We start from the raw sequence: 24086 nt of genomic DNA, 5'->3' as shown, positions 1-24086 counted from the left end.
CTGTTCTATCTCGGAGCCTTTTCTCGGGGGAATGCACTGCACAGACTATCAAGCACTATTTACAAGATGCTAAATTGGATACAAATCCCCAGAGTGAATTAGTTCCAGCAGAGCCTGGCACTTCAATGCCAGTTCCTTCACATGGCAACAGTTAGGCTTGTCAAGTGTGGGGTTGCGGGTGGCCTCTACTAATAACAACCCAAGACAACTTGTCAGTGCACCACTAAGCATAATGTAGAAGGCTGAGTGGTGATATGCTAAGAATAATTCTCCCCCAGCCTTTAATTCATCCTCAGATATCCCTGATTTTCTGATAAATGCATGTCTATTCCTCAGCAGAACAAGCTTCCACATCTCTTCTTTTTCCAAGTGATTTTTTTTTCTCATCAAGCATTTTATCGACTCAAACTTCCCTCCTGTCTTTACCTGTCCCTAGGTCAGCTCATCTACATTTATGGGATTAATTTCATGTATATGCAGATAATTCTCCTAATATTCAACTTTATATTTGGTATTTCCTCTTGGGTGCCCAATAGGCATTTCCAAATCAATATATTTAAAACAAAATCTTTGATCTCTTTATTTCTTGCCCCTACTGTCCCATCGCAGTAAATCACTCTCTATCCAAATGATACCCTAAATCTACGGGGCATCCTTGATTTCGTTCAGTGTCAGATAACTTCCATTTGTCCCAACTGGATCTACTCTCCATCTTTCCTTTTGTAGTCTGTAATAGGATGCTGGCCTGGAAGGACTACAATAGAGTTTCTCTGTGTTCTGGCTTCCAGCTGATTTTGGCCAAAAGGGAGCCCCATCAGGAAATCAGAGGTATCAATAAGAGTAAGGTCAGAGTCTTTGTTTCTGGGTCCTTGCCTGTGAGGCTGCCTCAGGTGGGCTGTTTCCCTCCATGGAAGGCCACTGCTCTTTTAAGGTGGCCGACTGCACATGAAATTTTCACTTCCCCAGTTTTAATAATAGCTCGTCCTCTCCTTCCTCAAGTCAGTAGGGGCAACAGACTGGCTACAATTAGCCCAGGTTACATCACTATTGCTTGTAGTTCCTCTACTTTTACATCTTTGTAAATAAGTCTGTCTTAAAACATCCTAAACTGAATGTTTTCAGAAACCTAATCACATCCTCTTTCTTGTTCTAGCTCCAGTTCATGTTCCAGCTCCAATCTACTGCAAGTTCTATAGAATCTACTTCCAGTACATATCCAGAATCTTACTACTGCTTACTGCCATTTCCCGCCTGGACTATTGAAAGAGCTTCTAACTTACCTTTGCCTATTTGGTCTTGCTTCCTTGTAATTTTTTCCTCTATACAGCAAACAGAATACTCATGTAAAGATGTAAATCAGATTGCTCACCCCCTCAGCTGAAAATCCTTCAAGGTCTCCTACTGAGCTGAGAATGTAACCTAAGCTCCTTTACCCTGACTGCAAAGCCCTGGATTCTGACCTCCCTCTTCAAATTCAGTTCACCTCACTCTCTTGCCTACTATATACTGCTTCTTAAATATGCCAGGTAGGATCCTGCCTTAGGGTCCTTGCGCTAGCAATTTTGCTTAGCCTGAAATGCTCTCAACACCCTTCTCTGCATGACTGCTTTTTATTTTTTCAGGTTTCACTTTAAAACTCACATGCGCAGAGAGGCTACCCAATCTGAGGAACCAAATAATCACTCTCTTACATCGCCCTGTTTTAATTCCCTGCATAATACTATCACAATAAGTTTTTGTTTGTGATTTTGTTTATCATACATTCCTCATCTCTAGAAAGTAACTTCCACGAGAGCAGAAATCCTATTATATATCCTCAATGCTTATAATATTGCCCGATCCATGGTAGGCACTGAACTGATACTGAGTGAATGGAAGGAACTAAAGACATAGCCTTTCCATCTGCCTGGGATCAGTGATGAACAAGAATACTTGAACCTATAGGGTTGGCTTTCCTTAGCCCAGCCCAGCGCCATTCCTGCCCTCAATAAGTGTAGTTATACAGTGGCTATTGCCTGGTTGAATCAATGAACTGGGTTATGACTTACAACTGAAATGTTTCATTGTACTTGGGTGACCAGGTGTTGCTTTTTGTCTTTGTGCCTTGTTTTCTCTTTTTGTCTCCAAGGTTGGGGCCCAGCATACAAACTTCCACAAAGGGGCGGAACATTGTGGTGGTCTGCCAGCTTAGGTTGTTAATAGCCATCACTAAAAACCAAAAAGGGAAAGGGGGACAGAGTGTTAGCAAATGAATGTATGGAATCTTTACCTCTTCCTTTGGTCCTTAGAATGAATTTTTGTTTTAAAAAATGATGTGTGAAGCTATAACTTGCATTTGATAGTGTCCTAACCCCAAGGACAAGAAAATATCCTTGAAGAAAAAATATTTTGCTCTCTGGAATGCACAGTTGATGGAGCTTCCAGCTCTTAGCTGTGTGGCATTGGCATGGCAAAAAGTTAGCTGTAATTGAAATATTTGTTACTAATCAAAAGTTATCACTCCTCTTATGCAGGTAAAAGCATGATTTTTTCATATTAATAATTGTCATTATGTTCATCATGAAATATTTAGAAAGTATACAGAAAATAGATTTAAAATCTATAATTTTTCAGAGGAAATATTTTGTTGTGTATGATTTCAATATTTAATTTTATATAGAATGGGATCATAACATATTGCAGTCTTATAAGTAGCTGTATTTTTTAAGTTCATCATGAGTATCTTTCTAATTCATTATATATTTTCCAACTGTAAATATTCTACCCTACATTTAACCAATCACCTATTGTCAAACAGTTTTCTAATTTCAGACTTCATAAATAATTCCTAAATGTACCTTCTCACATATTTACTTGGCTCATTCTCTAATGATGATGTTCTTAAGGAAGTGTCTTGTTACTAAAACAGCTAATGCAAAAGTTTTTGTTTGCTATACAGTGACAATATTTTAGGATACTGGCATGTATAGGCATGCACATTGTATGCTTACCTTTATTGTACATAATTATAGACTATAGAAGTGCTATTTTTATAATACAGGAATACATTAGGTAATGCAATTTTTAAATATATTAGAAAGCCATGGTTTTGATAAAGTGGATATTATTTAGAGTGTGGTTCTATTGAGCAAAATATTAACCATTAAATTTCATCTTTGAGATGACCCCTGCATTCAGATGGTGTTTTACAATATGAAACGAATAAATTAAACCACTCATTTAAAAAATCAAACCAGTTATTGAAAACTACATAGAAAAAGAATTAGGCAGCTTATGTGACTATTCAGAACATACTGACTTAACATCTAAAATTTGATTGACAAGTTATAGAGCCAACCATAGCACTAATTTTCAGCATATATCAGAGCATTAACCACAGAGAAAATGTTCAAAATATACAGTTTTGAAATGTAATCACCAATGTATTTAAACCATTTAGCTATTTCAAATTATATAGGTTAATTATCTGTGCCATTTGTTTTTAAACAAAAGTTCTGGTTCAGGAAGACATTCTAAACATGCCCTAAATTATTTAATGTACATATTTAAAAACAGAGATAAAAATTACATTTTAATATTATTTTTGCAGAAATTAAAGTCTAGTAAGCTGTCAGATCTATCTGGACCTGAAATATACCTTTTACAGTGACTTTATGCTCTCCAGTTCCTGGGGTGGTGGTGATGTCCACGTGAACAGATATCTGACCCACTGAATCTTTGGAGGAGCGACCTGCAAGTAAGAAGAAGTTTAGGGCCTGGACATCAACATTTTCTGCATGAGGGACTTTAAAGTGTTTCTTCCTGGAAATGAGTGGTACTTTTCATTAATAGCATATAATACATATTGATATGTGTTCACTAAATTTGTTGTATACGGGTTTGAGACTTATATGTAATCATATTTTGCCCATTGAGTTAAAATTTCATATGATCCTCAGATATTGTGTTAAAGAACTTGCAGTTGCCTTTCTAGGCACTTAATAAAGCTCTATTCCTTGCTTATGTACAAAGAGGTGTCATTGCCTGTCCTTCCTTTAAGAGCTTTGCTACAATGTGCCATGCCAGAGCACCAGGGACACAAAGCTGGCTCTCTAGAGCATCTGCCCTCATGAGGCCCACAGTACGCCAGGAGACCAAGTTCTATGATATGTTTATAACATCTACTGATGGCATAAAAAGTAGTCAGATGTTTAGCATGTTGTATTGGAAAGTGCCTGTGATTTGGGGTCAGATAAACTTGAATTCAAATCAGTTATGCCAGTGGTGGCTCTATGATAAAAATACACTTTTTCTACAGTCAGAAGCATACACTCTATCCTTTACCTTACCATCTAAAAAAATATATAAAGCTGTTCCTCATTTCTTAACATTACCTGCAATATCACAGAACTAACTAAAAAGTAAATGTTCAATGAGATTTTGCTTAAAATAAATTACTGAGCTGTTTACAAATAATTAAAACAGTAAAATATTTAAAACATTTTTAAAAAAGCACCTACCTGGCAGCATTGTGGTGAGAATAAAAATAGATAACTTTTTAAAATGTAGAATATTTTGTGCCTTCCTATATAACAGCTGTTATAAAGCCTATGTAATAGCAAATGGATCCAAGTTTATTATAACTCAATAACAAAATGTTTCATAGTTATTAAACCCCTTGAACATTCATCCATAAAGCTCACATATAAAAATTATGTAAAGATCCATCGATATTACAGTTATCTATATCTAGATCAAAGACTCCAAGAAAACAACTTCTGAGTGACTGGAGCTCTTCCTAACAAATTCAGAATTCCTACTTTCTACCCCAAGACTTTCTGGGTCCAGTAGAATAGTGATGGCAGATTTTATAGCCCTCAAATATTTAATAGGAGAAACTGCTCCCCTCTATTAAAAACTGTCATTAACCAAGAACCTGGTAAAATGACTGTTTGTTTCATTATTACTGAAATCAGTTAATGAGAAAAGGCTTCTCAGCATCCTGAAAATGCATCCAGGTTGCAAAATTGCCTCTGGTATTGTACTAAGGTTTAAAGTCTGCTCAGTGCTTGGGTTTGTGGTTAGAACTTTTATGGGTGATCTTCATGTATTACTATAAGCAGTAATGTAGCAATAGCTGGTTTCTGCTAGTGTAAACATAAAAAAGTGATGTCAGGCCAGTTCTTGATATATACAGGATGTCCCCCAAAATTTATACACACTTCAGCAGCTGATAGCTCAATTGATGTTTCTTTTCAGATTTAACCCAATGGAATTAATAATTATTCAAAGTGTGTATACATTTTTGGGATACCCTGTATACATATATATTGTTTTTGAGAAAAGCCTTCCATCAAACCACTCACCAGGTATTATTTCTTCACCTGAGTTTCTAATTGCCAAGGTAATTTAAAGGCTTTCGTTGTGTTGTTACAGAATTTGAGAGATTTCTATGATGGAAAATATCTTTCTGTTTGGTGCCCTTTGTTATGGAGGAAAAATCTTAAGCTGTTTTAAAACAACTAACAGCTAAAGTAATGTTCCTAAAACCTTTTAAAAGGTGTTCTTTAAATGCACAGATGTAAGTTTTCCCCTTTCACAAACTGCTTTTCCGTAGTCTTCCACTTGTACATCCTGTGTGTGTGTTTTCCAAAGAGATACGGACAGTTGCATTGGGAAGAAAAAACATTAAAAATCGCATTTATATACTCAGCAGTGCCTGAACACTTTTGTGAAACCTCCCGGGTGGAAACATTTACTAGACTCTCAAGTGCACATTTCCTTTTCTAACACAAAATGTGAAATTTACTGCTCAATCAAGGCAAACGTAGTCTTGAGAACTGACTGCTTAATGTGGCAAACCCTAAAAACATGGAATTAGGAAAGTAATAGAGTAGAAACAACTGGTTTAAAAGGGTTTATCATTACTAGAATTATTGCCATTGTCATGCTATTCATAGTTGTCACTTTCGAGTGCCAGGTTTGTGCTTCCGTGGCCTGGAGTTTATATTCCTCCCTAGCACTACAGCACATCTTATTTTGCAGTTAATTATGCAGATGTCTTTCTTCCTAACTACATTCCATAATGGCAGGAGACCTCTATTAACGTAGTAATTCATACTTTTTATTGCTAATTCATACAATAAACTTGTAGTATTCTTTTGATATATATTAAGTGGCCAATTTATATTTATTGGTTGATTAAATAATCAAGCAGCCTCTTTTTGCATGGTGTTGATATGCCCGGATTCCAATTCCCACAGTTTAGTTCAATAATGCCTGTCTCCAAACCAGACGTTCAAATTTCAGTCATCATGGTACATTAAATATGTATCATTGCATAAAATAAAAACTTTGCTGCTAGTATTTTAGTCCACAAGTCACTATGTAAATAAGAGATATGTATCACCAGCGACCAACCACAACACTTCTTTCAAAGTTTGTTGATTGGTCACTGCTCATCTGTTCTGTTCACACACAACAGAGGACAAAAGGGCCACGTTGAGATGGGTAGGAGAGGCAGAGACACATTCTTGCCAAAAACACTACCCCTGGCACAGCAACCCACAATGGGGAAGGATCCCCCCCCGCCCCCGTGCAAACCACCAAACAGAAAAACAAACAAAAAACGGAGCTTCCCCCTTCCTGAAGAGCAAGGCATCTCCCACATCAGGCATCCCAACCCTTGGAATCTGCTTGCACCAGAGAGACAAGCCCCCAAAATGTCTGGCTCTGAAAATCGCCAGGCCAACAGAGCCTACACCTAGGAGAACAGTAGGGCTGCAGGGCCCAGAGATTCTGCCTTCAAGGGCTCACACACAGACTCACTCACCCTGGGACTCAGCACAAAAGCACCAGTTTGAAGAGAGCCTAGATCAGATGTGAAAAAGATTTTTTTGCTAACCTTAAAAGCTTCAAGAGGGGCAGAAGGCTTTTGAGACTCTCTAGGGATGTAGGTGCTGGCAGGAGCCATTCCTGTGCTCTCCTCCTACATTGCTAGTGCCAGCACTGGCGGGTGACATATTTGCACGCTTCCTCTAACCTGCTAGCTGGGGCGAGCAAGCAGCCCCCTCCCAGGCTTTGTTCTCCTGAAAGGCCCCTCCTGGGGATGCAGGCAAGTGGCCCCCCAGAGGCAGTGGGCGAGCAGCCGGCCTACCCACCCTGACCCGCGCCTGCAGTCCCACCGACAGCAGCGGGTGTGCACAGCCCACACACAAGCATCCTGCGAGTGCCAGGCTCTGGCAGCCAGGTGATTGCTTTTCTAGGGGAAAAAAACATATGCAAGTAATCAACAGAAAATGTTTGCAACAAATGCCATAGAGGGTTACTATCTGTAATGTACATCATACAGATTGATATACTCTAAGTTGCCAGTAAACAAATGAATAAAGGTCATAAACAGACAATTCACAAAAGGAGAAATTCAAGTAGTTAATAAATATTGAAAATATTTTAAAGTTTTTGTAATCAAATTAATGTGTACTGAAATAAAATACTTAGTATTACCTATTATATTAGCAAAGGTTTTACACAAATACAAAAAACTCTAGAGATTTTGTGGAAAATCTAATATTCAAATCCACTTTTGATGAGAAAAAAGAACTAATTTTTAGTGGGAAAGCTACTTGGGTATTACGTGCTTTCTAAATATTCAGCTTTGGGTTCAGTAATTCCGTGATGGACTTCTATTCAAAATATAATTCTACATACAGAAATAGTTTATGTGGAAAAATGTTATTTAAAATATTGAATATTAGAAATAAAATATTTTATAATTGAGGAATAAATTTATAAATTATGAAATATCTATGTGGTTGAATATAAGCATAACATATTGACAAAAAGTTGATAATATTATATAAAGTACTTATGTTGAAGTGCTATATGAAAGGAATACATAATTGAATATAAAGTCCTGAAGTATTTAGCCCTAGCTGGTTTGTTTCAGTGGTTAGAGCATTGGCCTGAGGACTGAAGGGTCCTGGGTTTGAATCCGACCAAGGGTATGTGCCTTGGTTTCAGGCTCAATCCCCAGCCCCAGTCGGGGTGTGTGCGGGAGGCAACCAATTGGTGTGTCCCTCTCACATCTATGTTTCTCTCTTTCTCTCTCCCTTCCCCTCTCTCTGAAAAGCAATGGAAAAAATATCCTTGGGTAAGGATAAAAAAATTAAAAAAAATAAAATTCTGAAGTATTTAAAACAAATACAAGATGAATATAAAGTTTAATTGTTCTGAGTTTTCCAATGTGTATATGCTACACCTTTATAATAAATATTAATAAACCTAGTTAAAAAATGTTTTAAAACTTGTATCAAGAGAGTTTGATTTAATATTGGCCAAACCACATAATTTAATAAATTAAAATTTTAAACTACTGATCCTAGAAGTTTGAAACAATATAGCCATATATTTTTACAGAAGATTTTGATAGATTATAAATAGCAGCATCTTTCGCGAGTCCTATAAATTTTTACAGAGATTAATTCAGAAATATTTTTTAAAACTCAACCAGCCTTCACATTGAACTTTGATTTCTTTAGATGTTGCCTTATTTCTCATCTTTAATCATTGAAATTCTTGAGTGTGTTGTCCATACTTGCTCACTTCTTTCTCATTTAGTTTTCTGTCATCTCATTTTGCAGCATAATTTCTCTCTTATGCCCTCGACTGTATCCTTTCCCACTAGCCTTCCTTTCATACATATTCAAATACTACCCCCTTCCAAGCTCTGCCATCTTTACGTGGCTTTTGCAGTTCCTCTAGTCTCCACTGTTTGCTGTCACTTCTGTGTTCCTATGCCACCCGTCTTGGCACTTACTAATATTCTGCCTCATCATGTGTTGCTGTGTTTTTTCCTACTGATCAAACTTTATTGCATCACAAGGTTACACCAAGATTAAAATAGCTGCAGTGGACCAGCCAGTGTGGCTCAGCAGTTGAGCATCAACCTATGATCCAGGAGATTGAGGTTCGATTCCCGGTCAGGGCACATGCCCAGGTTGTGGGCTCCATCCCCAGTAGGGGGCATGCAGAAGGCAGCCGATCAATGATGCCTCTCTCATCATTGATGTTTCTCTCTCTCTCTCCCTCTCTCTGAAATCAATAAAGATATATTAAGAAATAAAAATAAATAAAATAGCTACAATGTTAAATTTAAAAAACAATATCCACAATCTGACAAAGCTAGTAGGATAATGTTAATTGGGACCTAAGTGTTGGAGATGCAACATAGTCATGAGGCAGTGTGCATAGAAGGTAAGAATTCTGTCTCTAAGCTGTATTGTCTGGATTTGAATTCAGGCTCCACCACACAGTAGCTGAGTAACCTTGGGCAAGTTACTTAGTCTCTCTGTGCTTCAATTACCTCATTTGTAAAGCAGGAATAATAGAGGTACCCAACTCATTCAAGTGTTGTAATGATAAAATGAGTTATCACCTGCAAGAAACTTATTAAAAGTACCTGGCACAGAGACAGTCTTTCATATTGTTGTTGTTATTACAATATTAAACTCTTGATCTCCTTTGACCTAGCAATTTGTTTTCTGTGAGTCTGTCATACAGAAATACTTACATAAATACACAAAGACATATATAACTTAAGATGTTAACGGCAACATTTTTATCATGGTTAATTAGCTATAACCTATATATTTATAAGTAGTAAAATAGTATATCATCATACATGTTATGATGAAATATTATAAATCCACACTAAAAAAGTAAAGGAAATCTATAAGATATGAAATGATGTGTATAAAAGATCAAATAGTCCAACAGTATGCATGTTATCCAATTTTTGGGTGGGGGTAGAAGAAGGTAAGTTTTATGTGTGTGATTGATGGTCTGGGAGAATGAAGTTGAAAGTACACACAGCAGGGATGGAATCAGCTGGGTGTTTTAGCTTTTCCATTGTACACTTTCATATTATCTGATTGGATTTTGGTGAGCATTTACCACTTGTTAATTAAAATGTTTAAATATTTGAAAAGAACCAGAAGATTAGAGTAGGAAAATAGGGATAATGAGTTCAGTTCAAGATATAACACCCTGTGCTTTCCCTCTCTGCGAGAATACACACTGCGCGGACGTGGCTGTCATTCTGACCGGGGTGCTATCTGCCCCTCCCCGCAGATACCACAAACAAATTGCTGAATGCAGCATGTGATCAAGTAATTAATGCATCGGGAGGAAGCTTGGTAATGTGCACTGATGGGAAGGTGGAGCAGTGTCCACAGTGATCCGGTAATAGATACCTGGGTGACAGCAGAACACAACTGATTTCCTCAGATAACCAGTCAAGAATGCTCACCCAGCAGAATGCTCTCAGGGAGCAGCAGCAAAAGCCTAAAAAAATTAGCTCTGTTACGGACAACGCCACAAACAGATCCAAGAGATGATTGCAGTTAGCAACAGTGAGTCCCAGGGTCAGAGCTTTGGCTGAGAGATCATTGAATACCAAAGACTTCATTGCAAGCCAAAAACTGAAGAACCAGAGGCTAGTGTAGAAATGGTAAAATGCACTTCTCACATCACTCTGAGGCAGCTACTCCGCAGGAGGCGGGCATGCACAAATTCACTGCCCTGCAGAAGAGGTGTCGGAGCTTGGTAAGAGCCTATTGCTCTGACATTTTAATCAACAACAGGTCTAATCTAATCTAATTTAGCAAGGACAACATAACAACATGGAAAGAACTGTTATGGGCAGAATGGATAACATTTGTGAGAAGAGAAACAGGATAGATATGCTTCTACTTCCCTGCATATATAGGGAACATGTATTGCTGTGTTCCCTGGAAACATGCTGCACGAGAACCTTTTCTTTTCCTTCTTGTCTTTTGTTTATTTATCTACTTTGCTTATTGATATATTTGGTTATCAATATATTTAACTTGCCACGTTGCTAACAAAGCAGTGAAGCCTTGGAGCCACATAAGTCTGACCAGTTCCTGCTCTGATCTAGCTGAATCCTAGTTGACTGAAACCATCACTGAGTCATTTATTCATTCACTCAGGCATCCATCAACCACCTACTGGGTTCCTACCTCTCCGGCACTAAAGGTGGCTTAAGACCCTGATTTCCACCCTTCCGATTGTACATTAGAAACACCTGAGGACTTTAAAAAACATATAGATATGAGCTTCATTCTGGGCCTATTAGATTAGAATCTCTGGGGTGGAGCTCCAGCATTTGTACATTTTAAAATTCTGCAGGTGTCTGGATATGCTGCCAAGGATAGGAGCTACAGGCATAGTGGCTCCCAGACAACACACGCAAACCTTTGTAGAAGCTCATAGGCTCACAGAGCGGTAGGGAAGTAGACGGGCACTCACCATCCAGGGGGATGTGTGCTATGATAGGGAAGGTAGGGAGCTTGGGCAGCACATAGGACAAGCACATACTGGAGACCAGGGGTGGACTTGCCCAGTGTCAGGGAGAGCTTCCTTTGGGGCCTGGGGCCAGGGTTGACCCTCAAAGACCAATTTCAGTGATCCCACTCTGCATCGCTGAAGTTGCCCTTTTCCTAAAGTGGCCCTCTCGGCTCTCAGCCACTTGATCTAGACCTGGACTGAGTAGGCTGTCTTGCTGTCAGGCACAGGATGTGGATTATCAGACCCTTCCCTAGGGCCACTGTTTACTTGTGCCCCTGCCCCCCAACAGCCTCTCCCTACCTAGTATTTCCTGTGGCCTGTGTCTAAGGCAGTGGCTCCTAACCCCCAGCTGGAAACAAAACCCTGACAATGTCCCCTGCTGATGTACCATCCTTTGGAGATGAGAGAATTACTTATCTCAACATAGAGAACAAAGCTGTTTTAAGGTAGGCCTGGGTTCAGGTCATTTATTAATCAGGCTTTAGCCTCTACTTTTTCTTAAAGCATAGGGAGGACTCTGTTTTGATTTTTCGCATGTCATCTATTATAATGACATTTCTCTTCAATGGCCTTTCAGAATAATAGCATCTGTGAGCAGCTCAGTATCTTCCAGGATGTTGCTGCCACAGGGCTGCCCTGTGCTGGCCCTGGAAGATACTGAATGGAAATATTATCCCACCAGAAATAACATGGTCTTAAGAGGAATTGCTGACTTCAGAAAGATCAGAGGGGAGTCCACCCTCACAGGAGTGGCCTCTTAAGGATAGAGATATCAGTGATCCCAAAAAACTTATACCAAATAAGGTGTTACAAGAAAATCTGTACCTAAACCTGGAGTTGTTGCCACTGCGACTTTTCTGGTTTAAGAATAAATGCAATTTAAAGCTTTTAGTTGTTTTTTTCTTTTTAATCAAAAATAACCTAGATGTGTTAGATGTGTTAGATGCCTGGTTAAGTACAGTTTAGTTCACCTATGTGATGGGAAATTATACATTCTATAAAACTCATACGTTCAGAAATTTTTAAATGACACCTGAAGGTGTTACATTATATCATGTTTTTGGAAAAAATCAGGCCACACTATGATATACAATATGGTATATACAATGCCAGGACATGATGACAATGGGGGCCGATGAAGAAAAGGCTGACTTTATAAAGAGATGAGCAGGGGTACAATTCTCAGATCAATAAACTAGGAGTTTAAGCATCAGAAACAGATCAAAGGCCTGGATACCTGGGTATCAGGCATCTTCGGCCAGAGGATATCTAAGGATCTATGAGTAGTGGGAATGAACACTTAGATTTTGGTAATGAGGATAGTGGAAGTGTTGTATTCCGGAAGGCAGGTAGAGAAAAGTCACGCTTAGGGGTGAGCTTTTAAGAAGGTCTATTTAAACAAAGAAGTTCTCTACATCCTAACTGTCCATGTGTGGGGTGGAAATGGTTATAGATCTGAGCTAGAATATTAGCAACTGAAATAATTTCTATATATGGGGATGAATGAACCTACAAACAGGGTTCAAGCAGCAATTTAATTATGGAATAATAAACAATCAGACCATATATATATATATATATATATATATATATGTATCAATATATGGAATAAGTATGTTCTCTCAGAGTTGCCAGTAAAGTGATTTTCTAAATATTGAATAGTTTTCTTATAAAAATTCAAAAATCGATTCCTTCAACAATACGTAGAATATGATAAAATAAATCACACAGAAGTCTTTGAAGATGGCTAAGATAGTGAGAGCCTAATTTTGGATCTTCCTAAATCTACATAAAGACACACAGAGCAACTACTTAGTGAAATAAAAAAAACAAGGAAACCATTTGCCATGAAACAGGTGCCAAGGTAGCCCCATGAACCCCTAAATATGAGGATGCAAGAGGCACCACCAACAGCCACAAGACTTCTGTGTAACTGGTGTCTGTGTGGGAGAAAGCACGGGGACATCTGACAGACTTGAGAATCAGAGAACCCCAAATTAGCCAACTAAAAGGTACCGAGGACCAATTTGAGATAACAGCTGGGAATGGCAGGGGGTCCTCCCAACCAAGAACAGGAGAGTGCATAGAGCATGAAGTAAGGACTGAAGGGTGCAGGAGCAACCTAGCCCCTATGAACTCTCCACCCTGATCCTACCAGTTGTTTTGCTAAGGGGTGGAACTTGAGTCCAGTCAAGCCTCTGGACCAAGCAGCCAATCTGCAGAAACACAGAAGGACACGTTGAATCGCACTCCGCATCCTCACTCAGGAAAATCCAGACTGTGGGAGACTCTGTAACAAAGCAGCCCATGTTCTTCAAAAGATAAATTGTAAAGAAAAGAGAGATGGAGGAGGAACTTGTAAATAAAGGGACTTTGAAAACGTCAGATAAAAAGAATGAACGAGATGAAACTCTTGGGTATAAAACTATAAGGAGGTACAAGGGAGTGATTGCTATCAAAGACAGGAACGTGGTTATTTTTGAAGGGAGAGTGAGGGTGTGACTGGGACGGGCACATGGAGAAGCTTCTGGGGTGACTGGCAAAGTTCTATTTGCTGACTTTTGTGGGTCTTTGTTTTATGTATTTCTATACATCTATTTTACTGAAGGTAAAAAATACTTAAAAACATAGAATCTCTTGACAACCTAATCTAAAAATAACAATATTAACATATTCTATCTACATGATATTAGATGGTGGTAACCACTTAAAGGATATGCCTGTGTCTCATTTCCAGCAAGTTGGCTGGGGGTGGGAGGATTCTCTTTCTATTCTTAATTGCTTTGACTCTGTCTCACTTTTAGTCCAGTGAAATTAATCTATTATTCTCATTGAAAACTAGAAATAATCGTGTTTATTACCTCTGGGTAGTGTGTTAAGGAGCTATTATGGTAATTAAGGTGTTTCAGAAATAAAGTTACCCTCTGCCTCTCGGCTGCACAGCTCCATGGAAACCACCTAGAGCTCTGCTTCCTTTGGATGCTTTCTTGGTCCTCAGAGGCCATTAAGGAACTAATCTCTTCTCAATAGCTGTTAATTGATGGAGAAAATGTTGCCTGTTGAGTGTAAGCCAGGCAGAACCAGCCAAGAGGGGCTAGTGAGGAGGGCAGGAATAGAGGACTGGGGGGCTAGCTGGCTGTGGGATCACAGGAGGAGGGAAGCAGGGGAGAGTGAAAGTCAGTCCTCTCCTTTTTCCCAGATGGGACATGGGTGGAAAAATCACTGCAAAAAACTGCAAAGACCAGGCAGTTCTCATCCTCACTATTTCCTTTTCTTTGTGTGTCCACTTCTTCATTTTGAAGGGGAATAGGACCTTAGATGAATGGTGGTAGCCCTGGGATTGCACCTGGCTGATTTTATTTCCTTCTGCCTGTTGTTAAATTCAACAGTACTGACAAAACTCCTTTAGGTTAGGGTAAGGGGGAAGTGAGATAGATGTCTGGGCTGTTCAACCATGCCCCCCAAAATGAAAGAGCAAACAGGTCATAATCGGAGGAAGTCGTGTACTCTCTGTGATCAGCAAAACTTTAATACTTTTTTCTGCTGACAAAGTCAACGAAAGTCAAAATTAATTTTTATTAGTGGCCTATAAAAGAAGCTGATGCAAATGAGGTAATTGCTACACCAACTTTTACGTCTTTCTTTTCTTCTCTGCTTGTTGCTGACTATCCACACCCTACCCATCCTTCAGTGCCAAGCTGGGTCTTTCTCCTCCTGTGTCTTGGCCCATTCTCACCAGCATGCACTCTCTCGCCTCTAAACCCTTAGCGCTGTCCTATAACGCTCTTATAGGCCTCGCTTGGAATATCAAATACATTTGTTTATGGCCTGTTCCCCCAGGAAGTTATCTTTTCTTTGATGTTACAAACTCTATTTTACAGACCTCTAAATTCCCTGTAGTACCCAGCAGAGTTCCTCACATATAGATCATCAAAATATGTTTGTTGCTTGGTTTATTTTACTCATAGCCATTGCATGGCCTGCCACATATTCTTCGAAATGAAAGAATTGTTTGTAACAATGTAGCAAATTCATCCTAATATGACTTAATCCCTTAGATTGTAGACTACATGAGAGTAGGGGCTGAAGTATTCAGTGCTCTGTCACCAACATCTAGAATAGTGATTGGTTCTTGATAAATGCTTAGCTAGCTTTAGTACCATGAATGAATAAATGATCATTCATTCTCTGGGTTCTCTCAAGGTATGAAAAAACAGGTTTTTTTTTTGGAGAGAAAAATTATTTCTCTAATATAAGAAAACACACACAAGATAATGAAAAGGATGTTTCATAATTCAGAAATGTTGTTGATCAATAAGCACCTGAAAAAATAAGGCACCAGAAAGTAAATAGTGAGTATTCAGGTGCTCCAATTATGCATTCAGCACTATGAAAGTACTATATGGACAAAGAAATCTAATAGGTCTCCTAGAATCTGATTTCATCTACCTGAGCTCATCTTGTTTTCAAACTCGACCTCTGTTCCAGCCAGTCTGGCCTGCTGTCCATGCCCTGAGCACAGCCTGCCTATTCCTACATCTTTGTCTTTGGTGATACCATTTGATACCCATAGCAAATCCCTTTTTCTCTAAATCATATGCCTCCATCAGGATCCTTCCCTAGACTTCTCTTTTCTACCCAGTGTTCCTTGGATAACAATTTTATTCTTTTGGAATTTATGGAGGCCTCCTTCTAATAAGATCAAGGAAAAGTCCAGGATCTGCAACATTCCCACACTAATATGTGCTGCCTTCAAATGACCTTCTTATGGTCCTAGCCTTACCGATGCCCTGGTGAATTAGATTAAGACACCCTAGAGTAGGCATCCATTATTTTTTCTGGCCCAAAGCAAGTAGAATAAAGGGTTAATAAATATCATATGTTTGCTAAGTTACATCTATTAAGTCTCTTTCTAAAAACAAACAAAAATAATCAAAACAACAAGTGCTGTCTTGGTGAGAATGTGGGGAAAAGGGAACCCTCATGCCTCTTGATGGCACTGTAAATTGATAGAGTCACTGTGGAAAACAGTATGGAAGTTCCTCCAGAAATTAAGAATAGAACTACCATATAACCCAGCAAGTCTGCTTCTGGATATTTATTCAAAGAAATCTAAAACACTAATTCAAAAAGATGCATGAACCCTTACAGTCATTGTAACATTATTTACAATAGGAAGATGAGTGGACAAAGAAGATGCAGGGCATATACACGATGGAATATTATTCAGCAATCAAAAAGAATCAAATCTTGCTATTTGCAACAATAGGATGGACTACAGGGTATTAACTAAGTGAAATAAGTCAGAGAAAGACAAATACTATATGACTTCACTTGTATGTGGAATCTAAAAGCAAAATAAATGAAAAAACAAAACAGAAACAAACTCATAGATACAGAGAATAAACTGATGGTTGCCAGATGGGAAGGCGGAAGGGGGATGGGTGAAAAAGGTGAAAGGGATTGACAACAATGTATTTTGTATGGTTTAAACATTTGACAACTGTAGGAACAATTGTTCTCTTAAGGTCTTTCCAGGGCCCTGGATTCACAGTGGTCAAATATTACTAGAGAGTTTTATTTTCAAAACTTGGACAGTCTTACTAGAGTTAGAGAAAAGGATTTTACCCTTTATATAATTGTAGATAAAAATGGTAAGAATGATTGCAAGAAACTACTGAGGAAATATAAATTACACTGCAGGCTTATAAAAGATATAAAACCAAAGCAAAAGAAGGGAGAGCCAAATGTACAGAAAATTGCTCAGGCTTTAACATGTCCTGATTGCATCTCTGAAACTGGCATAAATGCTCAAGCTTAGTAGAAAATGTATTGGATGTAGAATCTTGAGACTGAGATTTGTGTCCTGATCACTACTGATGTGTCTGAGTGAGTCTTGAACCTCTCCGAACCTCTATTTTCTCCATTGTTAAGATAGGAATGATAGTATTTCTCTACCTATGTTTCCATGAGGATCGGGTAAGATCATGAATACAGATCTATTTGAACTCTAAAATCTGCTATTACTCTAAGATCTGATTCTTATCACAAGGTGCTTAAGCAGGAAGAAGTAGGGTGGTGGGAAGAATAATAGAATAGACTTTTTGTCGGTCTTTTTGCAGTAGTACAATCGCTGATTAGTCATTTAATAAATATTTATTGAGCATCATGCACCAGGAGTACAGAAATGAACAAAACAGACAAATAACCCTGAAGTCATTTTTGAAGAAAAACAAACTCTTTAAACTCACGAGTATGTATGTGTGCATTTTAATTTAATCAATATTTATAAAAAGCATTGAGTAATCTTTACCAAATAGGTTTTTAAATAAGAGATTTACACGAATAAATATATATGTGGAAATACTGCCCATTATATCCATTAGCAAATTAAAAATTAAGGAAAACTGTTTAACTTTTTTAAGTCAGAGGTCCCAGAACAAATTTGACCACATAACCTAATTTTTGTTTCTCTATTTTTCCCCATTATGTCCTTTATAATCATTCTAAAGAGCAAGTAGGGAACACTGAGCTATTCTTTACCTGGTAGCTCTAAGTAGAGTAATGCAAACAGCCATTTGATTTAGCTTAACAGCCTGATGACCTGCATGTCCTCTCAGAGCAAACATCTACTGAGTACCTGCTTGGTAACAAATGCTTTATGAATGTTTGGTGTAAACTTTAGGAGGTGAATCTTAATGCTTAAAGTAGTGTCTCATATGGGAGCAGCCAAATTTTTCTAAAGACAGAAGGAAAATTTAGGAAATTTAATAAAAATTATAACACCAAATCAACAGAAATGGGCTTCACTTTTAGAGCTCAAGTTTTACAGTGCTTAAACTAAATACAGTATATATTCACTAAATTCTTTTAGGAAAACGTTAATATTTTTTTTCCATTTAAAATCATTTTTATTTTTCAATTACAGTTGATATACATTAAGTGAGTAGACATTACATTATTCACTAAGTGATCATCCCAATAAATCTCACACCCATCTGACACCATGAATAGTTATTAGAATATTATTGACTATATTCCCTATGGCTGTTTCCTTCAGCTTGATTCAACAGAACCTAAATGCACCTAAATCATACTTTGTGTGCATCAACATGTCTCTGGAGATAATAAACTGTAAGACTGTACTCAGGACCTCGATAGATTTTGTACTCTGAATTTTTAAACCTCAAAGCATCTTATAGACTCAGAGTTAAAAAGGACCTTAGAGGCTAAAATCTTCCACTCATTCATTGCATGTGTCCTTTCTACAACATTCCTGGAAAGTTTTGATCAGCTTTAGCTTGACTATTTTCTGTCATGTAGACATCACTATGTAAAAAGGTATCCCATTCCTTTACTGGAGAGCTTCAATGGTCAGTACTTCCCCCTAATATTAAGCCAAACTCTATCTTGCTGGAATATACATATAATACTTCAATTAAAAAAATCATTATTGTGCTCCATGAAAGTTTGATATAATTGGAAAATGGCTTATACTATTGGCTGGATGAAATAGTATTTATATAGAGTCAGAATAAAACTTTTATATAATGTTTTCAGTGTTCAACCACCTAATATCATTAGTTAGCAGTCTCTGTGATATCTCTGATACTATGTGTTAGGCAGTAGGTTGGCAGCCTCTGAGAAGATAAAAATTCAGCTCTTGTAATTATTGCATTACACACAGCTGGACTCCCTTGCCCCCTCTGCAGTGCAAGGATTAGGATGATTCTCTATGCCTAATAGTTCTTCCCCCTCTTCCATATATTTTGCCCCAGACATATCTGTGAGGTTTATAAGCAGAGGATTCCAAGCCTTAAACTAAGATAACTCCCTGCATGGAGGGCCTGAAGCTGCAGGAGCTCTGACCTGGAGGTGCTGTGTGTGGAATGTCTTTCTTTTGGGTCCTAACGGTGAAGGAGGGTTTGTCCTCTAGCTCTGGTATCCTAACGAACTTGGTAGGATTCTCTGGCACACTGCTGCTGCCCTTGGTTCCGGCCCTCCTCTGGGCACCCAGTTCTGCCTGTGTAATACTTCACAGACGATCATGCTCCTTGTCCCTGGTGACTTCTCTCGTTTTGCCTCTTGAGTCAGTGTGTATGTGTATATGCATGTGCATAGCAGAAGTTAGCTCCTCAGAGCAAGTCTGGGACCTACAGTCATCTGATAGACTCTTTATTCAAATTCCAGTTCACAAATGGGAAAGAAAAAAAACTGTCACAAAACTAAATACACTAAAATTGATTGACCTCTTGTAGTCGGCTTCCTTGTGGAGACAAGTTATCTAAAAGTCACAGAGCAGCACATTTGGCATTGATATAGTAGAATCTTTTAAAGGTAACACTTCTGGTAGAAAGAATTAGCATACTTATATGCCACTAAAAATGCAACTTTCTGGAATTGGCATACTTATATGCCAGTACAAATGAAACTAACATGGAATGTACAAACAGTTCTAGTTTGAAATTTTAGGCTAAGTAGCTGAAACCCTGTACAATTGAGCTACACTCAGTCATGTTGATTGATTGACCAAATTTACTGGTTAGTTCAGTCAAAACAGTCAAACCAAAACCTAAATACACAAATATAACTGCTATTGAATACATTTATTTCATTGAAAGTTCTTAAAGTAATTTTCATTTTTAACATTTGTTTGCTGTGAGGAAATCTATTAGCTACTTCATTTAATAATTTTCAAAAAACCGGGTGAGTAATAAAATTAATAGATTATTTTTCAGTTCTATACAATATGAAGTACAAGTCATTTGAAAACTGAGTCTGTTCAAATGAGCCAAAGAGTGAAACAAACAGAAACTAAGAATTATTAATTATTTCCAGAGAGAAATGTTATGCATTTGCATCACCCAAAGCCCTCTTAGCATGAGTAGTTAAAAATGTATTTCGATGTAGTTTTCTTGGGAAAATAAGAGATGAAAACACAATTACCTTGTTAATTTAAACAAAAATAATTAAATATCACTAATTTCAAAATTAAGAATTCAGTTATGAAGTACTTACTAGGTACTAGGCATTGTTCTAAGAACTTTACATATGTTGACTGATTTAATCTTCTCACCAGCCACACTCAAGGGGTACTATTGTTATCATTTTACAAATGAAGGAATTTGGGCATACAGAAATAAATAACCAATGTTACATAATTAATAAGTGGAAGAGCCAACATTTGAAGAAATCAATAATATGACCATATTTGCAAAGGAAAGTTCACTTTACTTGAGAAAATAAACAAATTTAAAATATTTTAGAATTTTGTTTGTATGTCAGCAGGTAATGCTTTGGGGTCCAGGGCTATTAGATAAACCACCTTATTTAGGGCTCTCTAATCTCTACCCTTTAATTCTGCCTGATCCAGGAATTAACACAAAACCCATCTTTCTGAGACTAAAGACTAAACTGTTTTATCCATGGTGGTCAGTGCCCAGTACCAAGTTTCTTTTGCAAATTGGTACAAATGCACAATGAATCATCATCTCTTTTTTTACTTAAAAAAAAAGAAAGAAAGTGGTGACTCTGTCACTAAAACATGTCCAACTAGACTCTCCTTCAAATATTTTATTATTGAGTATACCGATATCATACATGAAGAGGTCTACTTTTTACCTGACTAAAGTAAAAAGATACTTGCCATTTGCATGTAGAGAAGGTGTTTAGGGTAGAGAAGTGGAAGGTGGGGAACTGGGTGGAGGAGGCTCAGTGCCACCTTGCCTTCATTTACCCTCCCCCCAGCTTGGTTGTCTGAGGAGAGGGACAGAGTACCGTTTGATGGGATAAACTCCACCGTGATGAACTTTACCTTACCAGAAATGCCTGTAAATTGAAAAGGTGGGTGTTGGTAGAAAGACCTTGAGGACCAATGCCAAAATCCTTAGTTGTCAGGTTACTACTTAAATATGGAGGTTATAAAACTACATAACCTTTTAAAATACTGTAAATCTATACCCTGTCCAGACTGCTTTTTACACTAGTCATTTTGAATAAGTTGTAGTGTATAAATTTGTTGTTGTTGGTTTTTAAGAAATAGGAAGGGAAGTAAAAAACTTAGTTTCTGAAGATAAACTCCGAGCACATAGGAAACCTCAGGACACATAAATGTTTCATTGATTTTCTGAATTGTACTGGTAGGAGTAGAATTCTGTCATCTGATATGTGCCATGTCACTTCATAGATATTTGTGCTGATTCAAAATGATATAACAGTTTGAAAGTGAAATCTAAGTTTGATTCCCAATCAATAAGCTTATAAAATCTATAATAGTAGTATATGATTCCTGGCAGAAAATGAATGGTCTGGGTATCTTCTAGCTATGTACATGTGTAAAATGAATCTATGAATGATTAAATGTTGAGTGAATAAATAAATGAGTTAATGAGTGAGTGACTGGGCTGCTGGTAAATTATTATTGATTGACGGCTTTAACAATCTGTACAACCTAGTTATATCACTGAGTATCTAGATGATTCTGCTTCTATACATTCATCTACCCAGTTTCTTTCTTCCCAAAGATCGAAGGAAATATTGTTTTACATTCCCCAATGCCAAAGGAAATATTAGGTATTATATAAACATCTGTTGAATTATTATCTATAGTTCCCCATTTCTGTTACTTTTGTATCCACACAAATAATAAGAGATGTAATACATTTATACTTATTTGGATATTCTAAATTCTGCTGCTCATATGAGATAACTGATGGTAGGCTGATGACAATGTTTGTCTATGATTCACTAATCTTTCCATCTAAATAACTGTATAAGTACCATGTGCTAACTGATTGCACCACTGGACCTCAACATAATAAAGGCCAAACTTTCAGTTAATATCATACTCAATGCTGAAAAACTTAAAGCTTTTTCTTTAAGATCAGCAACAAGGCAAGGATGTCCATTCTCACCACTCTTACTCAACATAGTACTGGAAGTCCTAGCCAGAGCAATCAGGCAAGAAGAAGAAATAAAGGCATTCAAATTGGAAAGGAAGAAGTAGAAGTTTCACTTTTTTCAGATGACATGATTATTTATATAGAAAATCATAAAGACTCTACCAAAAAACTATTAGAAACAATAAACAAATACAGTAAAGTTGCAGGATAGAAAATCAATGTAAATCAATAAAAATCCACTGCATTCCTATATACTAACAATGACATTTCAGAAAAAGAAATGTAAAAAAAATATTTCCAACTGCAACAAAAACAATAAAATACCTAGAAATAAACTTAACAAAGTATATGAAGGACTTACATACTGAAAACTACAAAGCATTATTAACAGAGATTGAAAAAGGCACAATGAAATGAAAAGATATCCCATATTCCATGACCATGGATTGGAATAATCAACCTAGTTAAAATGTCCATATTACCCAAAGCAATATATAGATTTAATGCAATCCCCATCAAAATCCCAATGACATTTTTTAAAGAAATAGAATGCAAATCATCAGATTTCTATGGAGCCATAAAAGACCCCAAACAGCCAAAGCAATCCTGAGAAAAAAGAACAAAGCCAGAGGTATCACACTACCAACTTCAAATTATACTACAGAGCTACAATAATCAAAACAGCAAGGTATTGGCAGAAAAACAGAGAAACAGGCCAAAGGAACATAACTGAGAGCCCAGAAATATAATCACGCGTATATGGGCAATTAATTTTTGACAAAGGAGCCAAAAACATACAATGGAAAAAAGAAAGCCTCTTCAATAAATGGTGTTGGGGAAATTTGAAAGCAACGTGCAAAATAAAACTAGTCTACAGTTTGTCCCCTTGTATAAAAAATTAATTCAAAATGGATCAAAGACCTAAATATAAGATCTGAAAAAATAAATTACATAGAGAGAAAACAAAGGTACTAAACTTATGGACCTTTGTCTTAGAGAAGATTTATGAATTTGATCCCAAAGGCAAGGCAAGTAAAGGCAAAGATAAATGAATGAGACTATATTAAATTAAAAAGCTTCTGCACAGCGAAAGAAACCTCCAACAAAACAAAAAGGCAACCAACTGAATGGGAGATGACATTTGCAAACAGCAGCTCTGACAAGGGATTAACATCCAAAGTTTATAAAGAACTCATACAATCCAACACCAGACAAACAAAGAATCCAATTAAAAAATGGTCAGAGGATCTGAACAGACAGCTCTCTGAAGAATACATACAAATGCCAACAGATATATGAAAAGATGCTCAACTTCATTATCTGTTAGGGAAATGCAAATCAAAACTACAATGAGATGCCACCTCACATCTGTTAGAATGGCTGTTATCAACAAGACAAGTGATAACAAATGATGGAGAGGTTGTGGAAAAAAGGGAACCCTCATCACTGCTGGTGGGAATGTAAACTGGTACAGCCACTATAGAAAGGAGTATATAGATTCCTCAAAAATTAATAGAGTTATCATATGACCCAGCAATCCCTCTCCTGGGTATATACTAAAGAAACTCAAAAACGTATTCGCAAAGATATATACACCCTTATGTTCATTGCAGCATTATTCACGGTGGCCAAGACATGGAAACAACCAAAGTGTCCTGCAAAGAATATATGGTACATATATACTATGGAATACTGCTCAGCCATAAGATGAAATACTGACATTTATGACAACATAGGTGGACCCTGAGAGTATCATGCTAAGTGAAATAAATCAGACAGAAAAAGCTAAGAACCGTATGTGGGATATAAAACTGAAACTCATAGACAGATAATAGT

General features: G+C 37.4%; 1 protein-coding gene across 1 annotated transcript in view; it reads right to left on the bottom strand.

The window, feature by feature from the left end:
• UNC13C (unc-13 homolog C) overlaps window positions 1-24086 on the bottom strand; it is a 462926-nt gene that overhangs the window by 2328 nt on the left and 436512 nt on the right. The window contains exons 30-31 of the mRNA XM_081120504.1: window positions 3638-3730; window positions 2049-2208 (exon numbers count right to left, since the gene is read on the bottom strand). Of these exons, the coding sequence (XP_080976630.1) occupies window positions 2049-2208; window positions 3638-3730 (253 nt within the window). The remainder of the gene's footprint in view (window positions 1-2048; window positions 2209-3637; window positions 3731-24086) is intronic.

Source organism: Miniopterus schreibersii (assembly GCF_964146895.1).
Source record: "Miniopterus schreibersii genome assembly, chromosome: 1".
In the NCBI taxonomy this organism is placed as follows: Eukaryota; Metazoa; Chordata; class Mammalia; order Chiroptera; family Miniopteridae; genus Miniopterus; species Miniopterus schreibersii.
The sequence above is the reverse complement of the archived record's forward strand: the minus strand, read 5'-3'. Positions and strand labels throughout refer to the sequence as shown.